This window comes from Typopeltis vanoorti, chromosome 22, assembly GCF_054136105.1.
Source record: "Typopeltis vanoorti isolate ZY-2024b chromosome 22, IOZ_Tvanoo_1.0, whole genome shotgun sequence".
Classification (NCBI taxonomy): Eukaryota; Metazoa; Arthropoda; class Arachnida; order Uropygi; family Thelyphonidae; genus Typopeltis; species Typopeltis vanoorti.
Genome location: NC_143570.1, coordinates 12,806,282 through 12,832,230, shown reverse-complemented (window position 1 = coordinate 12,832,230; position 25,949 = coordinate 12,806,282). Strand labels below are relative to the sequence as shown.

Genomic DNA, 25,949 nt, shown 5'->3' with positions numbered 1-25,949 from the left:
AGTTGATCTTTAGGAGTTCAGATAACGAATACTATTTTTCTATATGGTTTGGAGCTTGTAAAGATTATCACCTTTTTTTTGGGAGATTCCTCAGAAGACATTTTCATATTCAGATTTCCATGAATGTAGAACTCATGTTGAAATTTTCTCTTAAAAAACGAAAAAAAAACTTAAAGAAATTGTTTTTAATTCACAACTAAATTCAAAAGTTAGTTCATTTTAATTTCATTTCAGCCAAAAGTTTTGTAGAGACTTGAGCCCCTTCCAAGAACAACATTTTTGATTTAAAACTTGACTTATACAATAATTTTTCCATTGATGACATTTCATGTGTGACAGCTGAGGGCATTATGATTGTTATTATTATGCGATGTCCACTTTCAAGGACTTATCATGGAAGGTCACTCCATACCACACAACCTGCCATCTACACTACTTAATCTTTTGTGTGCTTACTATATGCCATGTGCTGGCCACTACTAGTTGCTGTGTAAATTGTATGGGTTCTCTGGCCAATTTGCCTATATGTGAGATGAAATACCCAAGTTTCCAGAAAGGAAAAATCTTGCTACTCTATGATCGTCTCACTCACCTTTGATTGAAAAAGTTCATTTGAAGATTCCTCTTATCTTAATGAGAATTGAACTTAGATCTTTTCTAGTTGGTCAATGATACTGTCATTTGTCCTCTGAGCAGGTGAATTTTACTCTGTTCACTTTTTTTTTTTCTCTCTCCCAAATATCATTGTTGGAGAGATGATAGTGTGACCTTTGAATGTCTAACAACAGTAGTTATATAGAGAGAAAAGGACTGCACCTTCATGTTTATATTGCTATCCTTTGCATTACTACACCAGCATACTATTATAATACTGCAAAATTAATCCCTTCCATGATATAATCAAGAAGGAATTTCAATTGATGAAATGATGAATCACCTGAATTTAACTATATCTCAATGTATATTTCTTATATTCTGAAAGAACAGAACAATTCTTAGTCATTTAATAAAGAATTTTTATAAAATATTAATAATAAAGTTTAAATAAATTTTTCAATACAATTGAATTAATATATTTGAAATTATATTAATAGGGTGGCTTTGACAGCTCTTCGTATAGTAGTGACTCTTATAATAAATATTCTTCTAATCCAAATAATCATCTTGATGGAAAATCTAGAGATCGTTTTATTTCATCAAATCAAAATAACCGATCAGCACATGATCCATACCGGTATACGCGTAGTACTGCTCAGCCTATGAAAACAGTTCATATGGATAGGAGTAGAATGGTTCTTCCACCAAAATACAGGTGAGTAATGAAGAGTGTTTTAATTAAATTTGATTGATATTTAGTATGTCATAATGATAATACTATGGAACATGTTGAATAATTGGATTGATTTTACATATCTTGGAAGAATAGTACTTTTTTTCTGGCAAGTTGACACTTATGGCATCTTTCAGGTTTTGTAAATTTCAGCACCAAAAAAAAAGTATATTTTATGCTGAATATGATTTATCTCTTCACATATATTACTATTCACTATTTTTCTAAACTACTTTTCAGAGATATGCTGAACTTCTAATACAACATAAAATCAAGCAGACATATAAAATTAAAGGGTGTAAAATCAATGGCCATTGGTAATCTCTAATTTTTCTATCCTTAATATGATGTAATAGATTATTATTTTTAATTTTTTCTCCAAATCTTAAGTCCATTGTGGTAATGGTTTCAATGATTTACATAGGAACAGATATGCGAGGCAATAAGCATGACTGTTTTAATGTCAAGGCAGCTGAAATCATAAAGCAGAGGTATCATATCTGCCAACTGAATATGTTACAGTTTCAGTCAAAAGTGATAAGATTTTTGAAAACTCAGATTTTCCTTCTGCAAAAGAATCACTGGCTTAGGACATATTCATTTTATACGAATCCTGCTCACAAAAACTTTAAACCTGTCACTAGGATAATTCAAAAACCTTGCTCTAGAAACCAAACACAGAATTTTTTAAGCCACTTGAATCCTTCAATAAAAAGAGTTTGTGGTGGTCTCACATCAAACAGTGAAATTCATCTACCATCTAAGGCAGGGGTTGGGAAACTATGGCTCAGAGGTCTGATCTGACTCCATGCCTATTATTGTACAGTCTATGAGCTAAGAATGATTTTTAAATGAATTTTGTGGCCAAATTATGAAATTGTTGTTTCAGTATCCACAGGGTAGTGTTAATGTGAAGCCCCATTCACAGTACATAGTGTGTATATTGTCAATGGTTGCTTTCGCACCATGTGTATAGTTGTGGCACATGCCTTCTCATCATAGTGCGCTATCACCTATATAGCTTGACTCACAATGCATTGTTTGACAGTGTTTTGAGTGCCATGCATTTCTAGTTGCACGTATCATGAGTTGGTGAATATTGGTACATAGTTGTTTATGTTCAATATAAATGCCTTTATTTTTCAAATGACCAGTATGTTGAAATGAAATATTTTTTTGGTGAAATAATTCTTATATTTGATACTACCTATATGTGTGAAAAGACATTTTTCGAATATGAAATACTTAAAATCTTATTACGGATCAGCTTTATCTGATAAGCATTTGCAATTAATTTTGATGACTGAAAATACGAACTTTGAATCGAGGGGTTGTTATAGGATCAATGCTGGAGAGGTTCTACAGAAAATAGTGGGAGATCAGGGGAGAACTAGAGGGCATCCCTGGAAGCTGTATAAAGAGGGTGAGTAGGGGAGTGAGAAGCAGGTTTTTTCATGCAGAGTTGTGAATGGCTGGAATGCCTTGCCTGAGAGCGTGGTGTCTGCAGAGAATTTGAGTGTATTTAAAGCATGGTATGATGAGCTGTGTGTATGATAAAAGGATCTCCCAGATGAGTCTTTGACTCCACGGGATCTTGGGTAATAATAATAATCCCAATTAAGTGTATTTATATCTTATAAAAAAAGAATTCCATACTTCCCACTAATTTCCCAAAGATCTGTTTGTACACAATTATATTCTGCATTTTGTTAATATAAGTGCATGATATCCTTGATTTTACCTTGGCCTACAAAGTCTAAAATATTTACTATCCTAATTGTTTTTGGCATATAATATGTTCCTAGCTGACAAACCAAGATTCTGTAGACCATTGCTATGGTGATAGACTGATGAAATGTGAGTTGCGGAGATTATAAATGGGGGGTGGAGGGAGAGATGGATGGAATGTGAAATGAAATTTGACAAGGTAAGAAGGGAAACAAAAGGCTTCTTGAAATTGAGAAAGTGTGATCTGCATGGATGTGAAGAATAATTTTCTCTATACAGTATGAAGAAAGAGTAGAGAGGTTTAATGTGATTAGTGACATGCACAGTGAAGTTCCTGAAATGAGTTTTGGAACTTCGTGGCAGTAATATAAGTGGACCCAATGTAATAATATTGCATAATCAATGATTGTAATTCTTGTAGAAAGGCTTATACGCTGGTTAGACATGATAACTAAATACTTAAGGAATTGACAGCGTACACTAGAAATATAAATTAAATCAACTTTAATATATACTTCCGATATTTTGGCAACATCACGTTTCCATCTTCATGGGAACTTAAGATAAAGATGTGCACTACATAACAGCAAATGAGAAACAAAGCGAGGAAGCTACCGTTTTTCCTAAAGTCCATGGTGCCCCCTGCTTAGCTATATTAGGTGTTCTTGGGCTTTGGGCTGAAGTTCTTCTGATATATGTTTCCCAAATTTGGGGCAGTCTCATGCATCCAAATTTGTTGAGGTTTGGCATGTTCCTAAGGGCTGAGGCTGATTCCATGAATAGTCTTTCATATTTGAACTTGCTACGGTGTATTACTGTGGCTTTCTTCCACCTTATTCTGTGGCGAGTATCCAGAGCATGGTCTGCAAGCCCAGCGTGGCTGTACTGGTGAAATCGGATGTAGTCCTTGTGTTCTGAGATTCTGATATTTGCTGTCCTCCTGCCTGTTTGGCCAAAGTAGGACAATTTACAGCTGCAAGGGACCTGGTATACACCAGGTAGGTCTAGGGGAAGTGGTTGGTCTTTAGTGGAGTGGATACGGGATGCCAATTTTCTATATGGTCTGTAACAAGAGGTCAAGTCATTTTTTTAGGATTCTGTTGATTTTTTCTGAGGTGCCTTGTATGTAGGGAATTGTGATGGATTTAGAGTAATCTTTTTTTTTGTGAAGGGAGGGAGGTGGGTTATGGATAACTGGTTTTAGTATTTTTTGAATTTTTTTTTGGGGGGGGGGTAGCCATTGGCTGAGAAAGTGTTAAGGATGTGATTTAGTTCGGTAGTTAGGGCTTGGTCATTTGAACAGATTAGTTTTGCCCTGTTGAATAGTTTCTTAATAACTCCGTATTGTTGTGAGGGGGGGGATTGTTGGTGGATGTATCTACCTGTGGGTTTTCTATAAACTGAGAAAACCAAGATTCCATCAGGTTGGTGGGTGACTGTGTGTGTCTAAGAAGGGGAGGCTATTGTTTTTCTTTTTTTCCAGGGTAAACTTGATTCTTGGGTGTTGGTTGTTTAAGTGTGTTAAGAAGGAGAGGAGTGTATCTGGGCCATGTTGCCAAATAGCGAATACATCATTAACGTAGTGAAGCCATATGGTAGGTTTTTGTGGGGCAGAGTTTAAGGCTTTCTCTTCAAAAGTCTCCATAAAAAAGTTGGCCAAGGGTGGGGAAAGTGGTGAACCCATGGCTGTCCCCTCTATCTGTTTGTAGAATTTTTCTTGCCAAACGAAATAGCCTGAGTTCATTGTGAACTGAAATAGGACTTAGATATCGGGAGGAAATTTAGCTTGGATTAGCTCTAAGGTTTCTTTGAGGGGGACATTTGTGAATAAGGAGGAGACGTCAAAACTGACCATTATGTCATTATGTTGGAGTGTAAGGTTTTCTATACTGGCTTTGAAGTGGTCTGAGTTTTTTTATGTGTGATGGTGTGTTGCCAGTATAGTGTGAGAGCGCTTTGGCTAAATATTTAGCTAGTTTGTAAGTGGAGGAATCAATGCCATCCACTATGGGACATAATCGCACATTTTCTTTATGTATTTTTGGGAGCCCATATATACGGGGGGGAGGGGGTCTAGAGTTATATGATTTTAGTCTGTTAGTAATCTCCACAGGCCAAGAAGTGACCTTCTTAAGGAGCCTATGGAGTTTTCTAATTTGTAAGTTGGCGGGATGGTATTCAATGGGGGAGGTAAGTCCCTTGCAGCTGTAAATTGTCCTACTTTGGCAGGCCAATTGTCCTACAGGCAGGAGAGAAAATATCAGAATCTCAGAACACAAGGACTACATCCGATTTCACCAGTACAGCCACTCTGGGCTTGCAGACCATGGATACTCTGGATACTCGCCACAGAATAAGGTGGAAGAAAGCCACAGTAATACACCACAGCAAGTTCAAATATGAAAGACTATTCATGGACTCAGCCTCAGCCCTTAGGAACATGCATGAAACTGCCCCAAATTTGGAAAACATATATCAGAAGAACTTCAGCCCAAAGGCCAAGAACACCTAATATAGCCAAGCAGGGGGCATCATCAGGACTTGAGGAAAACAGTAGCTTCCTCGCTTCGTTTCTCATTTGCTGTTATGTAGTGCACATGTCTTTATCTTCAGTTCCCATAAAGATGGCAACGTGACGTTACCGAAATATCAGAAAGGATATATTAAAGTTGATTTAATTTATATTTCTAGTGTATGCTGTCAATTCCTTAAGTATTTAGTTATCATAATCAATGATTCTCGTACATTCATAATGCTACTCATATGTTTCACTGTATAAGGATATATTTATGACTTCAGTGGGTATGGATAACCTCTTCAAGTTCACTGTTATCAAAATGCATTGCTTTCTTTCTTGTTAAAAGGACTACACTTCATCTTCTCTTATATTTGATAACACCCAGATCTCCCAGCATGGTTGGATTTTATTCCCTCAGACCAACTTCACATCCCATCCATAACCTCATAAAAGGGTATCATTTTCAGTTTCAGCTACATAACACCTGTTAACTGCTAATCTTATAAAAATCCTAAATTTGTCGTACTTTAGAATATACTGTTCTCAAATTTGGGCTGGTTCACCAAAAAACTCAAAATTTATTACACCCAGATCTCCATGCAAGATTTATCTTCATCAGTTTTACATGACATCCATACCCTCCTCCTCAGTTAAAAGGCCATAGTGTTCTTTTTTGTCTCAAAACATAGCATATACCATTCTGCCCAAAATACATCCAAGTATAAATAATGCAAAATCATTCTTCTAGCACAGAAAATAAAATTAATAACCTTATACAAATCCCACATCCACCCAACCTTAGATACTATTCTCACATTTAACCTGGTATCTCCCAAAATCTTGATGCTCTCCAGAAAAGAACGTTTTCCAATTAATTGATGATCCCAGTGTCTCTCATGGGCAGACTTCAGGCCATCACTTTCTCACAGATGTTTTGTTTCTACCTAGTGCCTTTTCTGTAGGTAGCACTTCCATGGGTATTGTTCTAATGAACTGGCTTCCATCTATCCTACACTTTCCTGTACAAATGCAGAGTTGTTGGTCCGACTTCAGACCACCAAACTAACTTTTCTTAGATTTTCGTTCTATCTGCATCTGTGTTATGAAATAGCCTTCTGCATTTAGTGTTTCCCAAGGATTACAACCTCCAGCTGTTCAAGAAAAACATAACTAGTTCTTATTTTTATTAACATTCAATCTCCATGGAGTCAGAGACTCATCTTGTGAGGTACACACTATTGCACACGATGCTCATCCATCCATCCATGCCTTAAAATGATTCAATGTGTCGATATTCACAACACACTCAGGCAATGAATTCCTCACTCCACTGCTCACACCCTCTTTATACAGTTTCCAGAAAACCTGGTGACCAAATCTGTTCATAATAATTGATATGATGCCTTATACAATGGCATCATAACCTCTCTATTTTTGCATGTCAGGGTCCTCTGCACATTGCCATTATCTGATGTGACGTCTTCACAACTTTGCAATGTTGCCCCAGAATTTCAGCTCCTTGTCCATCACAACTCCCAGATTTGTACCTCCTTTAAAGTTTCCCCACAAAGTGTATACTTTGCATCTCATCATTGCTTACCAAATTCCAAAACCTTACACTTTGCAACATTGAATTGATAGTGCCACTTACCTGCCCATTCGTACAATTTGCAATGTTGCCCCAGAATTTCAGCTCCTTGTCCATCACAACTCCCAGATTTGTACCTCCTTAAAGTTTCCCCACAAAGTGTATACTTTGCATCTCATCATTGCTTACCAAATTCCAAAACCTTACACTTTGCAACATTGAATTGATAGTGCCACTTACCTGCCCATTCGTACAATCTATTCATGTCCTCCTGCAAGGCCATAAGATGTGCTTGATTCTGCATTGCTCTCCCCAATTTTGCATCATATGCAAACAGCTGCATATCTCTAGTTAAACCTATCCCAATATCATTAACATACAAAATGAACAACAATGGTCCCATAACTGACCCCTGCAGTACACCACTAGTGATTTCTTTTTCAGGATACTGCATCCCTATATACAACTTTCTGATACCTATCTGAGAGCCAGTCACTGATCCAACTCAGAAGTCTGTTATCCAGTCCCATCTGCTTCAATTTATTTACCAGCTGGTCGTGTGGCATTCTATCAAAAGCTTTTGCAAAATCCAAGTAAACCACTGTATATGCATCCTCCCCCTCCCATGATGATAACCAATGAGAATGCTGCTGTTATCAACCTCATTTCTTTATCCTACTTCTCACCAATCTCTCCAGTACCTTCACCACAGCTCCAGATATACAGATTGGCCTATACTTTGAAGTTACAGCCTTATCCACCTTACCCACCACATTTATGCAGTGGAACAATTTTACTCTTCTTCCACTCCCTTGAAATCTGTGCTGTTGCAAGACTCTTATTAAACAAGCATACCAATGCTACTGCCAATTTCCTGGAACATTCCCTTAGGACACATGGTAATATGTCATCAAATCCTATTGCCTTACTGACATCAAGGTTATTTATTTCCTCAAATACTTCCTGCTCACTCACAATTAAGCCATCCTTTCTGATGTTCTCTACACTTAAGTTCCTCATGATTCCACCATGATCAGGATAAAACATCCTAATGAATTGATTAGGGATGCTTAAGGGTCAAAGCTGTATAACTGAGAGGAGACCTCCACATATCCTTTAAAGATATGCAGAGAACCGACCAAGACTTCTGACCTAATGTCCAGTCCTCAATTTCTCGTGGTGCACTCTGTTGGGTATCTACCTGGATACTGAACAAACAAGGATGGGCTGGCAATTTGGGATTTAGCCAACCAAATTGTATTCTTATTGGTGTGGACAGACTTATGTGTTCGTCGAACATGTTGTTTATTATTTTAACGGTATAATAGAACACAGAAACTAAGTAAATAATTAATTTATTAACTTGATGCTGATATTTCGCTGGTGTTATAACCAGCATCTTCAGAGCACAAAAACACTGTTTGTCACAATATGCGAGACTAAAACAACATGGTGTACTTAAACAAAATTGTAGCAGCAACACAAAGACTAGAGTCCTGATTTTGGCGCCCTCTATCTGAAAAAAAAAAAAAAAAGCTATCATATATTACTAGAGTCCTAGAAAAGTGCTAGTTTTTTCTTAATATGACTGTCTCCCAGATCTTCGGCAAGTTAATACAGCCATATTTGTTGGGATTTGGAGTGTGTTTTAGGGCTTCTGTCGCCTCTAAGAACAATCTCTCTGATTTATACGGGTTTCTGTGTAGTACTTTTGTGTTTTTCCAGTTGATCCTGTGTGCAGGGGTATCCAGAGCATGGTCTGCTAGGCCCGACTTCCCATAATGATAATTCCGGACGTATCTTTTGTGTTCGCTGATGCGGATGTTCACAGTTCTTCCTGTTTGACCGTAGTAGGCTTGATTGCATGAGCAGGGTACTTGGTAGACTCCTGGATGTGATAAAGGGGGAATGCTGTCCTTGGGTGAGCGGATGAGGGTGGCTAATTTGCTACATGGTCTGAATGTAGTGCGTAGTTTATGTTTATTGAGAATTCTTGAGATCTTTTCGGATGTGCCTTTAATGTAAGGGATGGTGACTGTTTTGTTGTAGTTCTCTGTGGTGGATGGTGGGAGGGGTTTCTTAGGAGTGTTTAGTATTTTGTTTATTTTATGTGGATTGTAGCCATTGGCCAAGAAGGTGTGGCGTAAGTGAGTCAGTTCAGCAGTAAGAGCCTTGTCATTGGAACAGATTGCTCTCGCTCTATGGGTTAGCGTTTTTAATATGCCATATTGTTGAGAAGGATGATGGTGTGATTGTTTGTGTAAGTATCTGCCTGTATGTGTGGGTTTTCTAAAAACTGAAAATGATAAGGAACCATCTAGGAGACGTGTGATGGGTGTATCCAGGAAGGGCAGACAGTTGTTGGCTTCCAGTTCCATAGTAAAGTGGATTTTTGGATGTTGGCTATTTAAATGTGCTAAGAATGTTTTCAATGTCTCAGGGCCATGTGGCCAAATAGCAAGCACATCATCAAAGCGTAGCCAAAGTGTTGGTTTGAGAGTGGCTGTATTGATTGCTTGTTTTTCCAGGTGTTCTATGTAAAAGTTGGCTGGCGGGGGGAAAGGGGGGAGCCCATGGCTGTACGATCAATTTGTTTGTATATTTTCCCTTTCCATGTGAAATATCCTGCATGTATTGTGAATTTGAATAGTTCAAATATATCAGGGGGGAAGTGTGACTTCAGTAGATTGAGGGTTTCTATTAGTGGTACATTTGTGAATAGTGAAGTGATGTCAAAGCTTACTATTAAGTCTGAGCTTTTTAGGGTAAGGTGTTGTAAGATGCTTTTTAGGTGTGCTGAATTTTTGACAAAGGAGGGAGAATTGTTTGTGAGAGTGGCTAGTAGCTTCGCTAAATGTCTAGCCAGTTTGTATGTGGGACTATTTATACTGAAATTAGCCTGGAATTAGCAAAAGCAAATTCAACCATCAGCGCATTACGAGAATCACTGCATAATATTCTAAATATGGAACTTTGGCAGATCTTAGATAACATCACTGATGCAACGGCAAAAAAAGAATTCGACAGAGTCAAAAACCGGCACCAAAATAAGTTTGAAAATCTCCAACAACGGAACACCATACAACGACCGCAATTACAACAAGACCTCGTCGTCGTGAATCTATCGTCACTCACCTTAAGCAAAGAAGCCACGACTGTCTTAAGTCGAGGGCACAACTTTGCCATAACGCCCAAGCAAGTTCCAAAAGCCGAAATAATGGTGTCCATCGAACGAGGAATTTACGACCTGCCTCCAACAATAGCTAACAACATACATTTAGATGTGGCCAACATCCTAATCAAGTCCAAACCGCCCAAAAATAATATCCCACATAAGGAATTCATAGCTATAAAAGAACTACACAACAACAGCCAGATTACCATAACAAAAGCAGACAAAGGAAATGCAACCGTGGTGATGGACACAACTGAATATGAAAACGAAAAGCACACACTATTACAAGATCAGTCAACATACAAAATTATAGATCGCAATCCCACCAACACACAAAAGAATAAGGCACGAAAATTATTGAAAAAAGTCACTTCCTGGCCCAAAGACACAGTTAACAAACTCAAACCCTTCCATGTTAAAACACCGAGGATCTATGGAGCACCAAAAATTCACAAACAAGGCACACCCCTACGCCCAATTGTGGACAGTATAAATATCCTACATACAAACTGGCTAGACATTTAGCGAAGCTTCTAGCCACTCTCACAAACAATTCTCCCTCCTTTGTCAAAAATTCAGCACACCTAAAAAGCATCTTACAACACTTTACCCTAAAAAGCTCAGACTTAATAGTAAGCTTTGACATCACTTCACTATTCACAAATGTACCACTAATAGAAACCCTCAATCTACTGAAGTCACACTTCCCCCCTGATATATTTGAACTATTCAAATTCACAATACATGCAGGATATTTCACATGGAAAGGGAAAATATACAAACAAATTGATCGTACAGCCATGGGCTCCCCCCTTTCCCCCCGCCAGCCAACTTTTACATAGAACACCTGGAAAAACAAGCAATCAATACAGCCACTCTCAAACCAACACTTTGGCTACGCTATGTTGATGATGTGCTTGCTATTTGGCCACATGGCCCTGAGACATTGAAAACATTCTTAGCACATTTAAATAGCCAACATCCAAAAATCCACTTCACTATGGAACTGGAAGCCAACAACTGTCTGCCCTTCCTGGATACACTCATCACACGTCTCCTAGATGGTTCCTTATCATTTTCAGTTTTTAGAAAACCCACACATACAGGCAGATACTTACACAAACAATCACACCATCATCCTTCTCAACAATATGGCATATTAAAAACGCTAAACCATTGAGCGAGAGCAATCTGTTCCAATAACAAGGCTCTTACTGCTGAACTGACTCACTTATGCCACACCTTCTTGGCCAACGGCTACAATCCACATAAAATAAACAAAATACTAAACACTCCTAAGAAACCCCTCCCACCATCCACCACAGAGAACTACAACAAAACAGTCACCATCCCTTACATTAAAGGCACATCCGAAAAGATCTCAAGAATTCTCAATAAACATAAACTACGCACTACATTCAGACCATGTAGCAAATTAGCCACCCTCATCCGCTCACCCAAGGACAGCATTCCTCCTTTATCACATCCAGGAGTCTACCAAGTACCCTGCTCATGCAATCAAGCCTACTATGGTCAAACAGGAAGAACTGTGAACATCCACATCAGCCAACATAAAAGATACGTCCGGAATTATCATTATGGGAAGTTGGGCCTAGCAGACCATGCTCTGGATACCCTGCACACAGGATCAACTGGAAAAACACAAAAGTACTACACAGAAACTCGTATAAATCAGAGAGATTGTTCTTAGAGGCGACAGAAGCCCTAAAACACACTCCAAATCTCAACAAATATGGCTGTATTAACTTGCCGAAGATCTGGGAGACAGTCATATTAAGAAAAAACTAGCACTTTTCTAGGACTCTAGTAATATATGATAGCTTTTTTTTTTTTTCAGATAGAGGGCGCCAAAATCAGGACTAGTCTTTGTGTTGCTGCTACAATTTTGTTTAAGTACACCATGTTGTTTTAGTCTCGCATATTGTGACAAACAGTGTTTTTGTGCTCTGAAGATGCTGGTTATAACACCAGCGAAATATCAGCATCAAGTTAATAAATTAATTATTTACTTAGTTTCTGTGTTCTATTATACCGTTAAAATAATAAACAACATGTATTCTTATTGGTTAAACCAATATACAAAATGATGGTACAACATGACAAAATTTCTTGCCAGCTGGGGGCATCGCCCGGTTAAACAAGGCCCCCGTTGTTTTCGCCAGGGAACCAGGGCGAACAGTGAAGAGTCAGCTACTGGAACAAATCTGAAAGCACACCCCAACTCAACATCACCAGAGTTAAAGATCGGTACTATCAACATAAGAAGCCTGAATGGCAAAGAAATGGAGCTAGCTGAGGAATTAGATAAGTACCAGATCGACATAATAGGGGTGACTGAAACAAAAAAGACAAAAACTGGTGAGATCTTTCTGAGCAATAAATACAAAATGTTATATTCATGCAATGACAATCAAGGAAAAGAAGGAGTAGCCATAGTATTCAACACTAAATACGAGGCTAATCTTCTTGAATGGCAGTCAGTCTCAAGTAGAGTAATGTGGGCAAATATGAGAATCGGGAACTGGACAATGAGACTTATTTGTGCCTATGGTCCCACAAAAGATTCTACTAAGGTAGAAGTGGAGGATTTTTTTGAAGATCTAGAGAAAGCAACTGACACAATGAAAAAGGAAAAGTTGGTCCTTGTTGGGGATCTAAATAGCAGCATAGAAAGTGATTGTCAGACATCAAAAATATTTTGGGAAAATTTGCAGAAAAGAGCAAAGCTAATAATAATGGCAAATATCTGTTGTATTTCTGCTCAGGATGACTGGTTATTACTAACACCATGTTCCAACAGAAAAATGTGCACAAATTCACATGGAGAGAAGAGGCAAGGAATAAGAAAAGTCTCATTGACTATGTTATTGTTGATAGTGATGTTTTCTCCATGGTGCAGGACACCAGAGTGTACAGAGGATTTGAAATTGGAAGCAATCACTATTTGGTCTTGAGCAGAATAAAATTGAATTTCATATTGAAAAGAATGACATGTAAGAAAGTTTTAAAGCGAGTAAAAATTGAGCAACTCTCAGATGTGAACTGTAGATTAAAATACACAAAGATTATTGAAGAAAAAAATGAAAGAATTTGAAAACAGGTACCAAACCTTGGAGATTCAGTGACAAGCCTTGACGAAAACCCTGATTGATTCAGCTAGAGAGGCATGTGGTGAAGTTGACTGCAAGGATAGAAAAATTAGAACTCCATGGTGGACACAGGAAGTTAAAGAGGCAGTGAAGGAAAAGAAGAAAGCATATCAAAAGATCCTGGCAAATAAGTCAGCTTGTGCTCTTAGAGAATACAGAGAGAAATGTAAGAAAGCTAAACAGTGTGTAAACTAGCTAAACAAAAGTCATGGGAGGACTTTGGCAAGAACATAAAAAATAAATATCAAGAAGGTGGCAAAATATTCTGGAGGTTGTTGAAGAAGCTTAGGAATGGAGGAAAGAGTGATGTAAAAGGAGTTAGAGATGATAAAGGTGACATGAAAACGGGAGAAAAAGATATCCTTGACATATGGAGTAATTACTTTGAAAAACTGCTAAATCAAAAAGGCAGTGATGACAGCACAGTGGTAAAAAACACTGACCAGGCATGCAGTCAGGATATATCCATACTTGAAGTAGAAAAAGCTATCAAAGGCTTGAAATGTGGAAAGGCAGAAGGAGTAGATGATATTCGACCAGAAATGCTGAAGTATGGTGGTATAAAAGTCTTACAGTGGCTGCACTGCATAGTTCAGAATGCCTGGACAGAGGGACAAATTCCCAATGATTGGAGTAGAGCTCTCATAGTACCCACATATAAAAAGGGGAAATAAAACTGAATGTGAGAATTACAGAGGTATTTCCCTACTGAGTGTTCCTGGTAAGATTTATGCAAGTATACTTGAGAAACTGTTGAGAAGAATTGTGGAAGAAAAGCTTGGTGAAGATCAAGCTGGATTCAGGTCAAATAGAGGCTGTCAGGATCAGATTTTCACTTTATGACAAATAGTGGAGAAATCATGGGAATATAACAAAGATCTGTATTTAAGTTTTGTCAATTTGGAAAAGGCATATGACAAGGTGTCAAAAGAGAAGCTATTCAATACGCTACAGTTATATGGTGTCAATGGTGCATATATCAAGCAATACTTAGTCTTTATTTGAGTTGTAAGTCAGGTTAGAATTGAAGGAAGTACAGGAAGATGGTTTAATGTTAAATCTGGTGTGAGACAGGGATGTGCATTGTCCCCTCTGTTATTCATTATCTATATGGACCGCATTGTGAAGGAGAGTGGTATTAAACATGATATCAAAATTGGAGATGTTAATGTCAGCTCTTTGCTTTATGTGGATGATGTTATACTTCTAAATAAATCCGCTACAAGTCTGCAAGATTCACTGACTAAATTGAATAACTGTTGTAATAGATATGGTATGAAGGTCAGCAATAAAAAGACAAAGACAATGAAAATAGGTAGAATCATTGAAAATGTCAACTGTGTTGTGAATGGAGAACCTGTGGAAAAAGTAAAACATTTCAGCTACTTAGGCACAATTTTTAGTGAAGATGGTAAATTAAATATAGAAATAGACAACAGAATCAACAAAGCTGGTATGGTAGGAAGTCAATTGAATAAATTCATATGGAGTAAGAGAGAAATTAGTTGGAACACTAAATTAGTTGTATACAAGACAGTGTTCAAACCAGTTTTAACTTATGGATCTGAGAGCTGGTTTAGAAGTAAAACACTTGACCACAGACTAGAGACCTCAGATATGAGAGTCCTGAGAAAGATTAGAGGCATGAACAGATGGCAATATCATATTAAAAATGAGGATATTAGGAAAGAACTTGACATTGTCGGCATCCAGGAATGCATTAGCAGAGCTAATCTCAGGTTGTATGGTCACTTAAACAGAATGGGCGAGGAAAGATTAGCAAAACAAGTGTTCTCTGCCAGGTTGGCAGGAAAACAACCCTTTGTACCATATCAATCCACCTAGATCAAGATATAGGTGGATTGATATGGTACAAAGTGCCTTAGACGCTAGAAATATAAGATCTGATAATATTAGAGTCTGGACAAGTAAGAGACTGATTTAGAGGAAAATTGTAGATAGTAAGTTAGTAATGATGTAAATTTTTCATGTAGTACTATCATATCCTGTACACCCATTGAGGGTACATGGCAGGAATTTGATGATGATGAATAGATCACTGAATATCTCAACAATGTCTTCTGTAGCAGTTATCATTAAACCAATTTCATAGATTAAGATCATCTTACCGTGATCATTCTTCCTTCTACTTGCCAGATATCTAAAAAACTGTAGAGTTTTTCTTCACCTGGTTTGTAAATTTCTGGTCATACTGCACCTTTGTAACTGATTATTACCATTATTCATCTGGTGCTGCCTCCAAAGTACTTTCTTGCAGATTTCATGTCAAACCCCTCCCCCCCCCCCCTCATTCATCCAATTTACACCTACTTTTGGCCTTCAGAATACATTCACACATTGATGCTGTTCTTTCTTTGTCAGTTGTCAAGTAGCATTTATTCCCTTACCATTGAACTCCTCGTTCCATCCTTATAATTGCATATATCCTTTCCTCATAGAAGTCCACATATGACTAGCCACAACCCAGGTGATCACTTCATGATTGCTCTCACCAACTGGAGGAAAGTGTGAAACGCCACTCCCAATTACATTCTACGATATGATCAGATCTAAAACTCTCGATCCTCACGTGCCCTGCTTTACATGCTGCCTGAGATAGTTATATCTCAAAAAATTCATTTCCTTATTTCCAAATGCTATCTCTTCATTCTAATCAATATCGCCATAATTAAAATTATCCATAATAATTACCCTTCCTTTGTTCTCTGATCCAAGTTGTTTATACATTTCTTCATCACCACCCTCCACATTCCCTGACCTATAGCATCATCCAACTAAATGTCTTCCTGAAAACTTCCACATTACACCACATTCCTTTATAACCAGTGCCACTATTTCCCTCTTTCATGTCTACCTTATGTGGACTTAATTCCCCCTACCTTCTTGTCTTTTCTATCCTTGTGAAAAATACTGTATCCTATCCTTCCATTTCTATTCCTGTTACAATATCATATGCTTTCAACCATGTTTTACTTATTCCAATGATTTTAGATTGAATAAAATCAATCAATGAAACCATTTCATCCTCTTTATTTCTGATGCTTCTGGCATTTGTAAGCAAACACAGCAGTTCATTTTTGGATCTATAATTGGTCTTATCCAAGCCACTGATTGGTTGTGATTTCTCCACCACACCAGCCCCAGCCAAATCACTTTTATCACCACTTAACACATATATCTGCTGAGTCTCTCCCTGTTCCTCTTGTACTCCCATTCTCCCTTCTCTCACACTACCATTGTTTGCACTTCCAAGCACTCCAATCTCTTGAATACCATTCTCCAGATCTTTCACTCTTACTTTTGATCTATTTCATGCAGCACACACTGTACTTCCATTTAGTATCACTTTCTCCAGGACACTCACTCCAAAGCCATTTAAATGCAACCCATCACACCTGTATAATTCCTTTCTTCTTTAAAACACATGCCATATATCCACAAACTGTACTCTCTTCTCCTGACACAGCTCTGCTAGCATAGCATTCATGATTCCAGCTTTCCATATCAACTCATCATTGTCGTACATTGGCAACACACTGACAACCTTTCCCACTACACTGTTTTCTTTCACTCTTCTCAATAACCTCCTGATATTTGTCCCCACGACCACCACTAGTTCTCTTGCTCGTTTTCTTCTCATGTCCACACCTGCATTGTCCTGTTCATTCTCCCTCCTGGATAGAAGACCTTATGGATTCTCTCATTATCTAATTCTATAACTATGGAATCTCCATACACTGCTATACTGGAGTCACTTGTCACCTCTTTTATCCTTTTTTTTCTTTCATTCTGATCCTTTGCGCACTTTGATTAGTTTCCACCAAACATCTTATATAGCCTCCATAGCTCAGTCAGTATGGATGAAGCCCTTTGGTCGGAAAGACCTGGGTTTGATTCCTATCCATAATGTGAGGAACCTTTCTGGTCTCTTTCAACGAAAGGTGAGTTAGCCAGTCTCATATGGAGGTGGAGGGTTTTTTCATCTGGAAACTTGGGTTTTTCATCCCTCAAAACAAACAAGCCAGCAAGTAGAACACATGCAATTTACAGACAAGAATACTTGAAGGCATAGGAGGTAACTACCTTATCCTCGTATTACAGTTGAGAAGTCCAAGGATACCTGGAAGGCCGTGGGCACTTGTTTGTTATAGCCACCGATGATGATGATATGTCTTATAATCACTTCACAAATTCCTTATTTCAGTTTTCATTTTCAACAACTGTTTCATCAAATCTTGCCTTTTTGACAATTTCACTCTCTGTCACTCCCTTAGCCTTTCAACCTCCCATTCTACTGCACCGTAGAATGGGAGGTTGCACCATTTCCTCTTTCATATCTTCTTTCGCTCACTTATCACTAACTTTCGCTTCTACATTCTTACTTTTGCTAATTTTGCCTTCTACATTTTTGCATTCTTTCACTCCCTCAGTTTCACTAGCTTTCATTTAATTTCTGTTGCTTTCATTTACACTATCTTTTATCTTTTCATTCTGTTTCACATTCATTGTCTCATGGTCTAATAATATATTGAGCTTCCTACAAATCCATACTTTCCCTCATATCCCATCCATTCTCTCCACAAACACATTTCTTACACTCTGACATGTATACATATTACACTCACGACATTGAATCAATTTCAAAAAATCTATTTTGTTAATGCCACTTGATTTTCGCCACACTCGCCTAGTGGCACCAGTCAACGCATGCATAGTTCACCTGTGAGTATCACCATTGTGTTCTGTTTAATAAATAATAAATCTAGCAATTTAATAAATCGCACAGACACACTTCATTCTCAAAAATAAATAGTAGAACACTAAAATTCAAGAAATATTGCCAATTATTACTCAATATACACATCTTTTCCGAAGCTCTTTACCAACACTACACACCTTACTGCACCTCTAGTGGCCAGTTCCTATATCTGAAATTAATATAAATAAGAAAAAAAAACTGAACTATTTATTTACTAAGATATTTTATAAGGCAAATGAGAAAGAAAAATTACTTTATGTGATTCCATAGGCAACAAGATGAAAGACCACCACCTCCTTCACCGCCACCTAAGCCTACAAACTATCAGTTGAGGTAATCATGACATTGTTTTTATCTTTAATTATTAGACTGTCTTTATAAACTGATTTTCTAATATTGAGTTGTTGTTTTTTTTATCAAAGTTTAATTCACAGCATAAGAAAATAAATAATATATTTATTTACTGAGTGCTGATATTTCTAATATTCTATCATGTAAATCTTATACTTATTAACTCAATATAAATCTTTTTATTGTTTTTTGTACAATTAGGCATAATAAGATGGCTATACATAAAAATGCATGTTCATTCACTATTATCTGGATCCTTGAAAGTGCTGATTATTTTAAATGGTTTTTCTGAATTGTATGACTGTTGGGACAACCTCGGTTCACTGGAGCAGTGACTACAAAAGCTGCAGAGTGCATTCTGTAGGGATGCTGGTCCATGTAGACTCAATTGCATCCTTCAGTATTTCAAATTAAGCTGAAGTATGTTAAACTTCATCCTGATACTCCTGGAACTATTCTTGAATGATCTTATCCTGGCACATTATCTGGATAACTGTTACATATGGATAAACTGTGAACATTCAGTTATTGTTCTGCTAGTATCAGAAAATGTGTGCTTGATATATGCAAGAAAATATTCCTCACACCACCTGCTACCAACCTGTATTTGTTATCAGTTTGGATGATAGGTACATTAATTCATGCTGCTGTTGCTGTACTCTAGCCCTGCTTCAGCATGAAACAAGTGCAATTAGAATTCATCAGACCAGGTGAACTTTTTTCACTTCTCAAGTGTCTAGGAAGAGCCATTACCACAGCTCAGTCTGTCCTCTTTCTGGAATGACCTAGTTTGTATGTTACTTCTGTTCCCCTGTAACTGATGATTTGCTTTTAGCTGACAGCATTTTTTCCTCCTACCAGCAGGCAAACCAGCCCTGTAAACAGACATATCTATAGACATAAAGCTAAAGCATCTTTCCTTAGGCAGAAGAGGAATGGTAAGCCAGCTGTATTGAGAAAATTATTGTAAAATCCCCAAGGATCTCAACCCATCTTTAGATAGAAGAGATGAAAAAACGTTTGTGTGTGTGAGAGAGAATCCAGTATCAGTGTTCCTCTCCCTACTGTAACTATTTGCTTTTAGCTGTCATCATTGAAACTTGGGGAGGTCATTTTTTTGATACATCCTATTCATGACAGGGTGCAATGCATTCATTTCCAATATGCTCCTTTATTCCTTTATAACCACTGGTGTATCATCCATTTGACTGATTGTGGTCCATCTGTCTGATTCTTGTAACATAAAACTGAACCTCACATCAACATCTCCAACTACAAGACTGCCATTAACTGGATGCTTTCTGGTTGTTAGACTATTCTTAATAAGTGTTGTTTTTGAGAATCTCGCTACGTTATCTCAGTTTCCATGATACTTTTATCAGCATATTTTCAGTTGTGCTGCATTCAAAATCTGTTTTTCACATTGTATGGGCATTCGTGCACAATTTCCTTGTCATCTGCTCACTGAAATTTGCATATGCTAAATTGACTATGAAAGTAAGGCTTATGATCACTTTCAAGTTAGATCCATAAAAGTAAACTGCATATTTAAGTACTAAGAGATGACAGTTTGCTTAAAACAACTTAGTCCGACAGTTTATTTCAACTAGAAGAATAAATACACACATAGCAAAGTAATATGTACTATTAAAAGTGATAGATATTTTCAGTTCTTTTTTAACCTCTTCTATCAGAATCCTCTGCATGATAAAATATATATTATTCTCTGTAGAGAAACTTCATCAATTGATATGTATCCTCAGGGAGTTATACAGAATATTATGATAGTACTACATGAAAAGTTACATTACTGACTTCCTATCAACATTTTCTCTGTAAATTAATGTTAATTGTCAAGAATCCTATATTATCTGATCTTATATTTCTGTCTTTTAAGACATTTTGTACTGTATCATTCCACCTAGATCAGGTCTTCTTCTGGTTATTTTTTTCCAGAAATCCTAGTAAAGGACACTTGTTTTGCTAACCTTCCCTCTACCATTCTCTTTAAGCGACCATACCACTGAAGATTAGTTCTGCTAATTCATCCTGAATGTTAATGCCAGGTTTTTTTCCTAATATCCTAATTTTTAATATTATACTGTCATTGATGCCATCTGCTCACTCCTCTAATCTTTTCTTAGATCTCTCATATCTGTGGTCCCCATTCTTTGACCAAGTATTTTCTTTCTAACCCAGCTCTCAGATCCATAAGTTAAAATTGGTTTGAACAATTTGTATATATCTAGTTTAGTGTTTTGATTAATTTCTCTCTTATTCCATACAAATGTCAGTTGACTTCCTACCATACCAGCTTTGCTAATTTTGCTATTTCCATATTTAATTTGAGATCTTCCTTAAAAATTGTGCCTAAATAGCTGAATTTTTTTTACTTGTTCTGTAGGTTCTCCATTCAGGATGCAGTTGATGTTGTCAGTGTTTCTGCTTATTTTCATTGTCTTTCTTTTCATTGCTGAGTTTCATACCAAATTTATTACAACAGTTACTCAATTTAGTGACCATATCTATGCACAGTACTTCAGATGTAATCTTGTCAAAAGCATTGCAAAGTTGGAGAATATATTCCTTTTTCTTGCATATTAGTGTTCTCTTTAACATTGCAAGTATCTGATATGATACTATTAACATAATACTCTGCTTGCAATGAGGCCATTGCACATAGAAACATACTGCCACCCATTAACATTTTCCCATAGAATTAGTGTGTTTATCAGTGTGAAGAGATTCTGTATCAGATATATCCCTTATCACTCACCCCAACTTAGAATGCATTATCAGAAGATAACGATATTACCTTCTAGATCATTAATGTACAATTATAGTCTCATTAATGTACAAGTAAAACAATAATGGTCCAAGAACAGAACCCTGTAGTGCCCTGATGTTCTTTGACTCGATACCTTCATGTATTACTTTCTGATACCTGTTAGTCAGCTGCTCTCCTATCCATGTCACAAATTTTTACAATGTGGACTCATCCTCTTGAATTTGTAAAACAGCCTGCAGTGTGGAATCCTGTCAAAAAATGCTTTGCCAAGACCAGAAGTATTGTGGTATACCCGTTCCCCTTTTATCTAATTCTACTGTCACTCTATTATAGAAGATAAGCAGATTGCTAAAGCAAGATTTATCTTTAAAAAAAAAACGTAAGGGGCATATTCTGTATCAGATATGCCCCTTATCACTCACCCCAACTTAGCATACGTTAATAAAATGGCAAAAAAAAAAAAAAAAAGAAAAGTTATCTATATAGGATCCTTGTTCAGTCTACCCACCTTTGGATGAGATTCATAACCAACATTACAGCATTTCCAGTACCTTGATGACACCAGAGATATCAGTTGATATATAATTTACTGCATCACCTCATAATGATGATCCTCCTTGTGTCCATAAGAAAGATTTTTGTCTATGCTGCTTTGTAGGAGCCAAGTGTGTATTTTGTCCTCTATATCACACCAAACAGCCTTGAACCAATATATTACTCATACTACCTCCACCATTGGAGATTTCTACTCTGATTGGATTTAATTCCACTACAGTCATTAGTAGTACTCCTCTCCCTCCTTATCTTGTCTGTTCTCCCTGAATCCATTACATTCTTTACCTGTAAAAATATCCTCTTCTGTCAGTCCATCATCATCATTATACCATCAAAGTAACCTCATATGCCAGTTTATTACATTCCATTTCTTCTCATATATGTCATACCATTGCAACAAACTGACAGTCATAAATAAGGAAACTGAAGACTGGAATTCTTGAGGAATAGTCATCTCAGGCAGCACGTGTTGAGATGACCTCCATAACAAAGACCAAGTATTTGGGATTTGGTCTGAAGATGTCATTGTGAATGAGATTTATTTTCATCCACTTAAGGAAGTCTATGCAGAAGGGAATTTATGTGAAATTAAGATATATGATTACTAGTCTTAAGTGGAAAGGCTTATGTGTTGCCATTACATGTTAATTTATTTTTCATGGTATTGATTACAACACAGAGTGATAAGAAAATAATCGATATTTATTAACTTATTAGCTGATATTTTGCTGGTATTAGATTCAGCATCTTCAGAGCACAAGAACAGTTTGTCACAGTACACGAAACAACAACAATTTGGTATAACAGCGGGACTAGTTTTAAAAAAATTGTAACAGACAACACAAGGAACTAAAGTCCTAATGAGGTGTCATCTAGGTTGGAAAAAGAGAGAAAACAAGTATTAATTAGATCTTAAAATGACTGTCTCTCAGATTTTTGATAAACTTATACAGCCATACTTGTTGAGGTTTGGAGTATGTTTTAAAAGTACTATGGATTCCAAAAACAATCTTTCTGACTTATGACTTCTTTGCAGCACTTTTGTTTTCTTCCATTTGATCTTGTTTGAAGGGCCAACACGTGGTCTGCTAGCCCATGTGATAAAGAAGAGAGTTTGTCCTTAGGTGAATGGATGAGAGTTGCCAATTTGACATATGGTGTATAGCTGATATTTATTAAGCACATCCCATACATTCAAGGCACATCTGAAACGATATCTAGAGTGCTTAACAAAGATCACCTAATGCACTATATTTAAACCATATGTCAAATTGGCAACTTTCATCCATTCACCTAAGGGCAAACTCTCTTCTTTTTACTTCCAGGAGTTTATGAACTGCCCTGTTCTTGTGACCTGGCTTACTATGGACATGGAATGATATCTGCCTTGATGAACATAAAAAATACATTTGGCACTATCATTATGGCAAGTTGGGTTTAGCAGACCTGCCTTGGATACCCCTTCACACAGGATTAAATAGAAGAAAACAAAAGTGCTACACAGAAGTCATTATAAGTCAGAGAGAGATCAGTAGCTTTAAAACATACTCCAAGCCTCAACAAATATGGCTGTATAAATTTACCAAAAATCTGGGAGACAGTCATTTTTTAGAGATCTAATTAATGTTTTCTCTCTTTTTCCAACAGAGATGGCACCTAATTAGGATTTTAGTTCCTTGTATTGTCCGTTACAATTTTTTTAAAACTAGTCCCACTGTTATACCAAATTGTTGTTGTTTTGTGTACTGTGGCAAACTGTTCTTTGCCCTCTGAAGATATCAGCTAATAAGTTAATAAATATTAATTATTTTCTTATCATTCTGTGTTATAAGTGTCTGCTGGAAGCTATATTGTCATGATTTAAAAGAAGACTTCAATCAATTTAAATTATCCTGCAGGATCTTCTCAAATTATTCCCTGTATGATTAATGTACATATAAAACAGCAATGGACCCAGGGATGAGTGACCAAAATGGTGATAGGTCTGTAGAATGTTCCGTGTGTGAACTAACTAGCCATGACATTAGCCAAGGATTGATAGAAGAAAAACAAAGACTATTCTCTGTCATCTTAAGTTCTAGAGTCTTTTCTGCAAGTCATTTTTTGCCTCTCAGAATACTTTGAATTTTAACACTGAAATGACTGCCTTTATTCAAGATGAGTAGACCGACTTCTTTCAGAACAATTTTTTTTTTTTTTTAATATTAACCTTAGAATTCGTTATTGCTTTAATATGAGATTTCTTCAGTGGCCTGGCAATTTAGTAATCATATGTCAGCAATAATCTTATTTCATTCTTTTATGTTTTTACATTCTAAAATGGTGACACAGCCACAGACAATAGAGTTGCACTTTAATAGGAAATTTACATAAACAAAATATAGCAAGCTTTATTTGTACAAATATTATGTAATGAAATATTTTAATATTAACCAATTTTTATTATACTACATTGACTTCTTGAATGGCCAAAGAAACTCTTTTTTGGGTCTTCTACTGACTTGAAATAATTTTCTCTTTTAGCAGACTATCTGATGGACGACCAGTGCCACCTCCTAAGCCTGCTCATTATCAACCAAGACCTTGGAGACATGATGATGATGATTCATCCTCACAACCTCAGTTATCTGGGGTTAGCCGAACTATGACACATGAGCTGTCTTCTCCCTCCAATATGCCTTTACATTATGCACAAAATAGGAGTAGCAGGGATGGTTCTGAATTTATGATGCAACCTCCCTATTATACACCTAGGGGTTATCCTAATGCTGATCCAGTACCTCCTCCTAGGCATTCACCTCCACCACCTCCACCAACACTTCAAGAAGAGCTCCATGGACTTAATGATGGTTACCGCAATCATTCTATAAATACCCCTAGTCGTCATGGTTATCCAGATATTGATAATGGAGGATTTGAATTAGGTCATGGTAACAGTATGGAAAGAAACTATGATATTAGGTCATATACCAAAGCTGTGGGGAACCCTCCATCTTGGCCAACAATGCATGTGAATGGTAGTGGACCATATCACAACATCCCTTATCGTTCTGGAGTGAACTCTCGTAGAGAACCACCATATCCCCCTCCATATGATCACCATGCTTCACCTCCTTTGCTGCCTCCACCATCCAGTCTTCTAGATCTCTCCAATAGAGAAAATAGAGGAAGTGCATTTGAACTCTACAAAAAGCCAGATTCCCGTTCACCTATGGGAATGCCTCCTCCTCCATTCACAGCAGACCGGCCAAAATGATGTAAACCAAAGCACACACATTTTTACAAAATGTTTCACAGTTGTTTGTGACATTTAAAAATAGATACAGTGTATGTTGTAAAGTTGCATATTATTCTGAGACTGTGAGAATATTTTTGAAATAGAACTGCCAAAACATTGTATATAATTTAAGAGTGCTCATTGATAAAGAAGAAGAAACTTATATTTGTACAGAATGTAAAATATTTCCCCTCTATAAAAATTCTGTAAAATAATAATCTTCCCCAGAACTGTTACATTAAGAATCCATCATTTTAAAATCATTTGTTAACAAGAAAAAAGAACACGTCTACTTCTTTTTTTCTGGTGCTGCTTATCTTCAATGTAAAAAGCCATCTGTGTATAAAGATTTATTTTACACACGGATATTTATTGCTACTTTATACTTATTAAAAAAATGTTAAGTTTTGTATTTGGAAGTTCTTTATTTCCTTTCCATTTTTACAAAACATATAAGCTATAATGTTGTGTACAAAAGTTAGAAACCTCTATACAAAATGTTCTAAACAGCTGATTTTTCCATATTCATGTTGGGATAATTACTTTACTTACAATTAAGTAAACACTCGATATTTTGTCATCTTTATCAAGATCATCGGAAAAACATGTCTACAGGGACACAAGCTACATGATACTACACAAAAGTAAGCTAAATCTAAATGTTTTGTTAATCATTTACATTATCCTGA

At 36.8% G+C, this 25,949-nt stretch overlaps 1 protein-coding gene across 7 annotated transcripts in view; it reads left to right on the top strand.

Annotated features, from left to right (window-relative positions):
- LOC150094164 (tight junction protein ZO-3-like) overlaps positions 1 to 25,665 on the top strand; it is a 528,478-nt gene extending 502,813 nt beyond the window's left edge. For 6 of the 7 annotated variants that reach the window (XM_090411771.1, XM_090411769.1, XM_090411767.1 and 3 more), the window contains 3 exons: positions 1,095 to 1,312; positions 18,560 to 18,622; positions 24,507 to 25,665. In XM_090411771.1, the coding sequence (XP_090267897.1) occupies positions 1,095 to 1,312; positions 18,560 to 18,622; positions 24,507 to 25,239 (1,014 nt within the window). In that variant the 3' untranslated portion in view covers positions 25,240 to 25,665. The remainder of the gene's footprint in view (positions 1 to 1,094; positions 1,313 to 18,559; positions 18,623 to 24,506) is intronic. The other variant, XM_090411768.1, reaches the window with a different exon arrangement.
- The last annotated feature ends 284 nt before the right edge of the window (positions 25,666 to 25,949 follow it).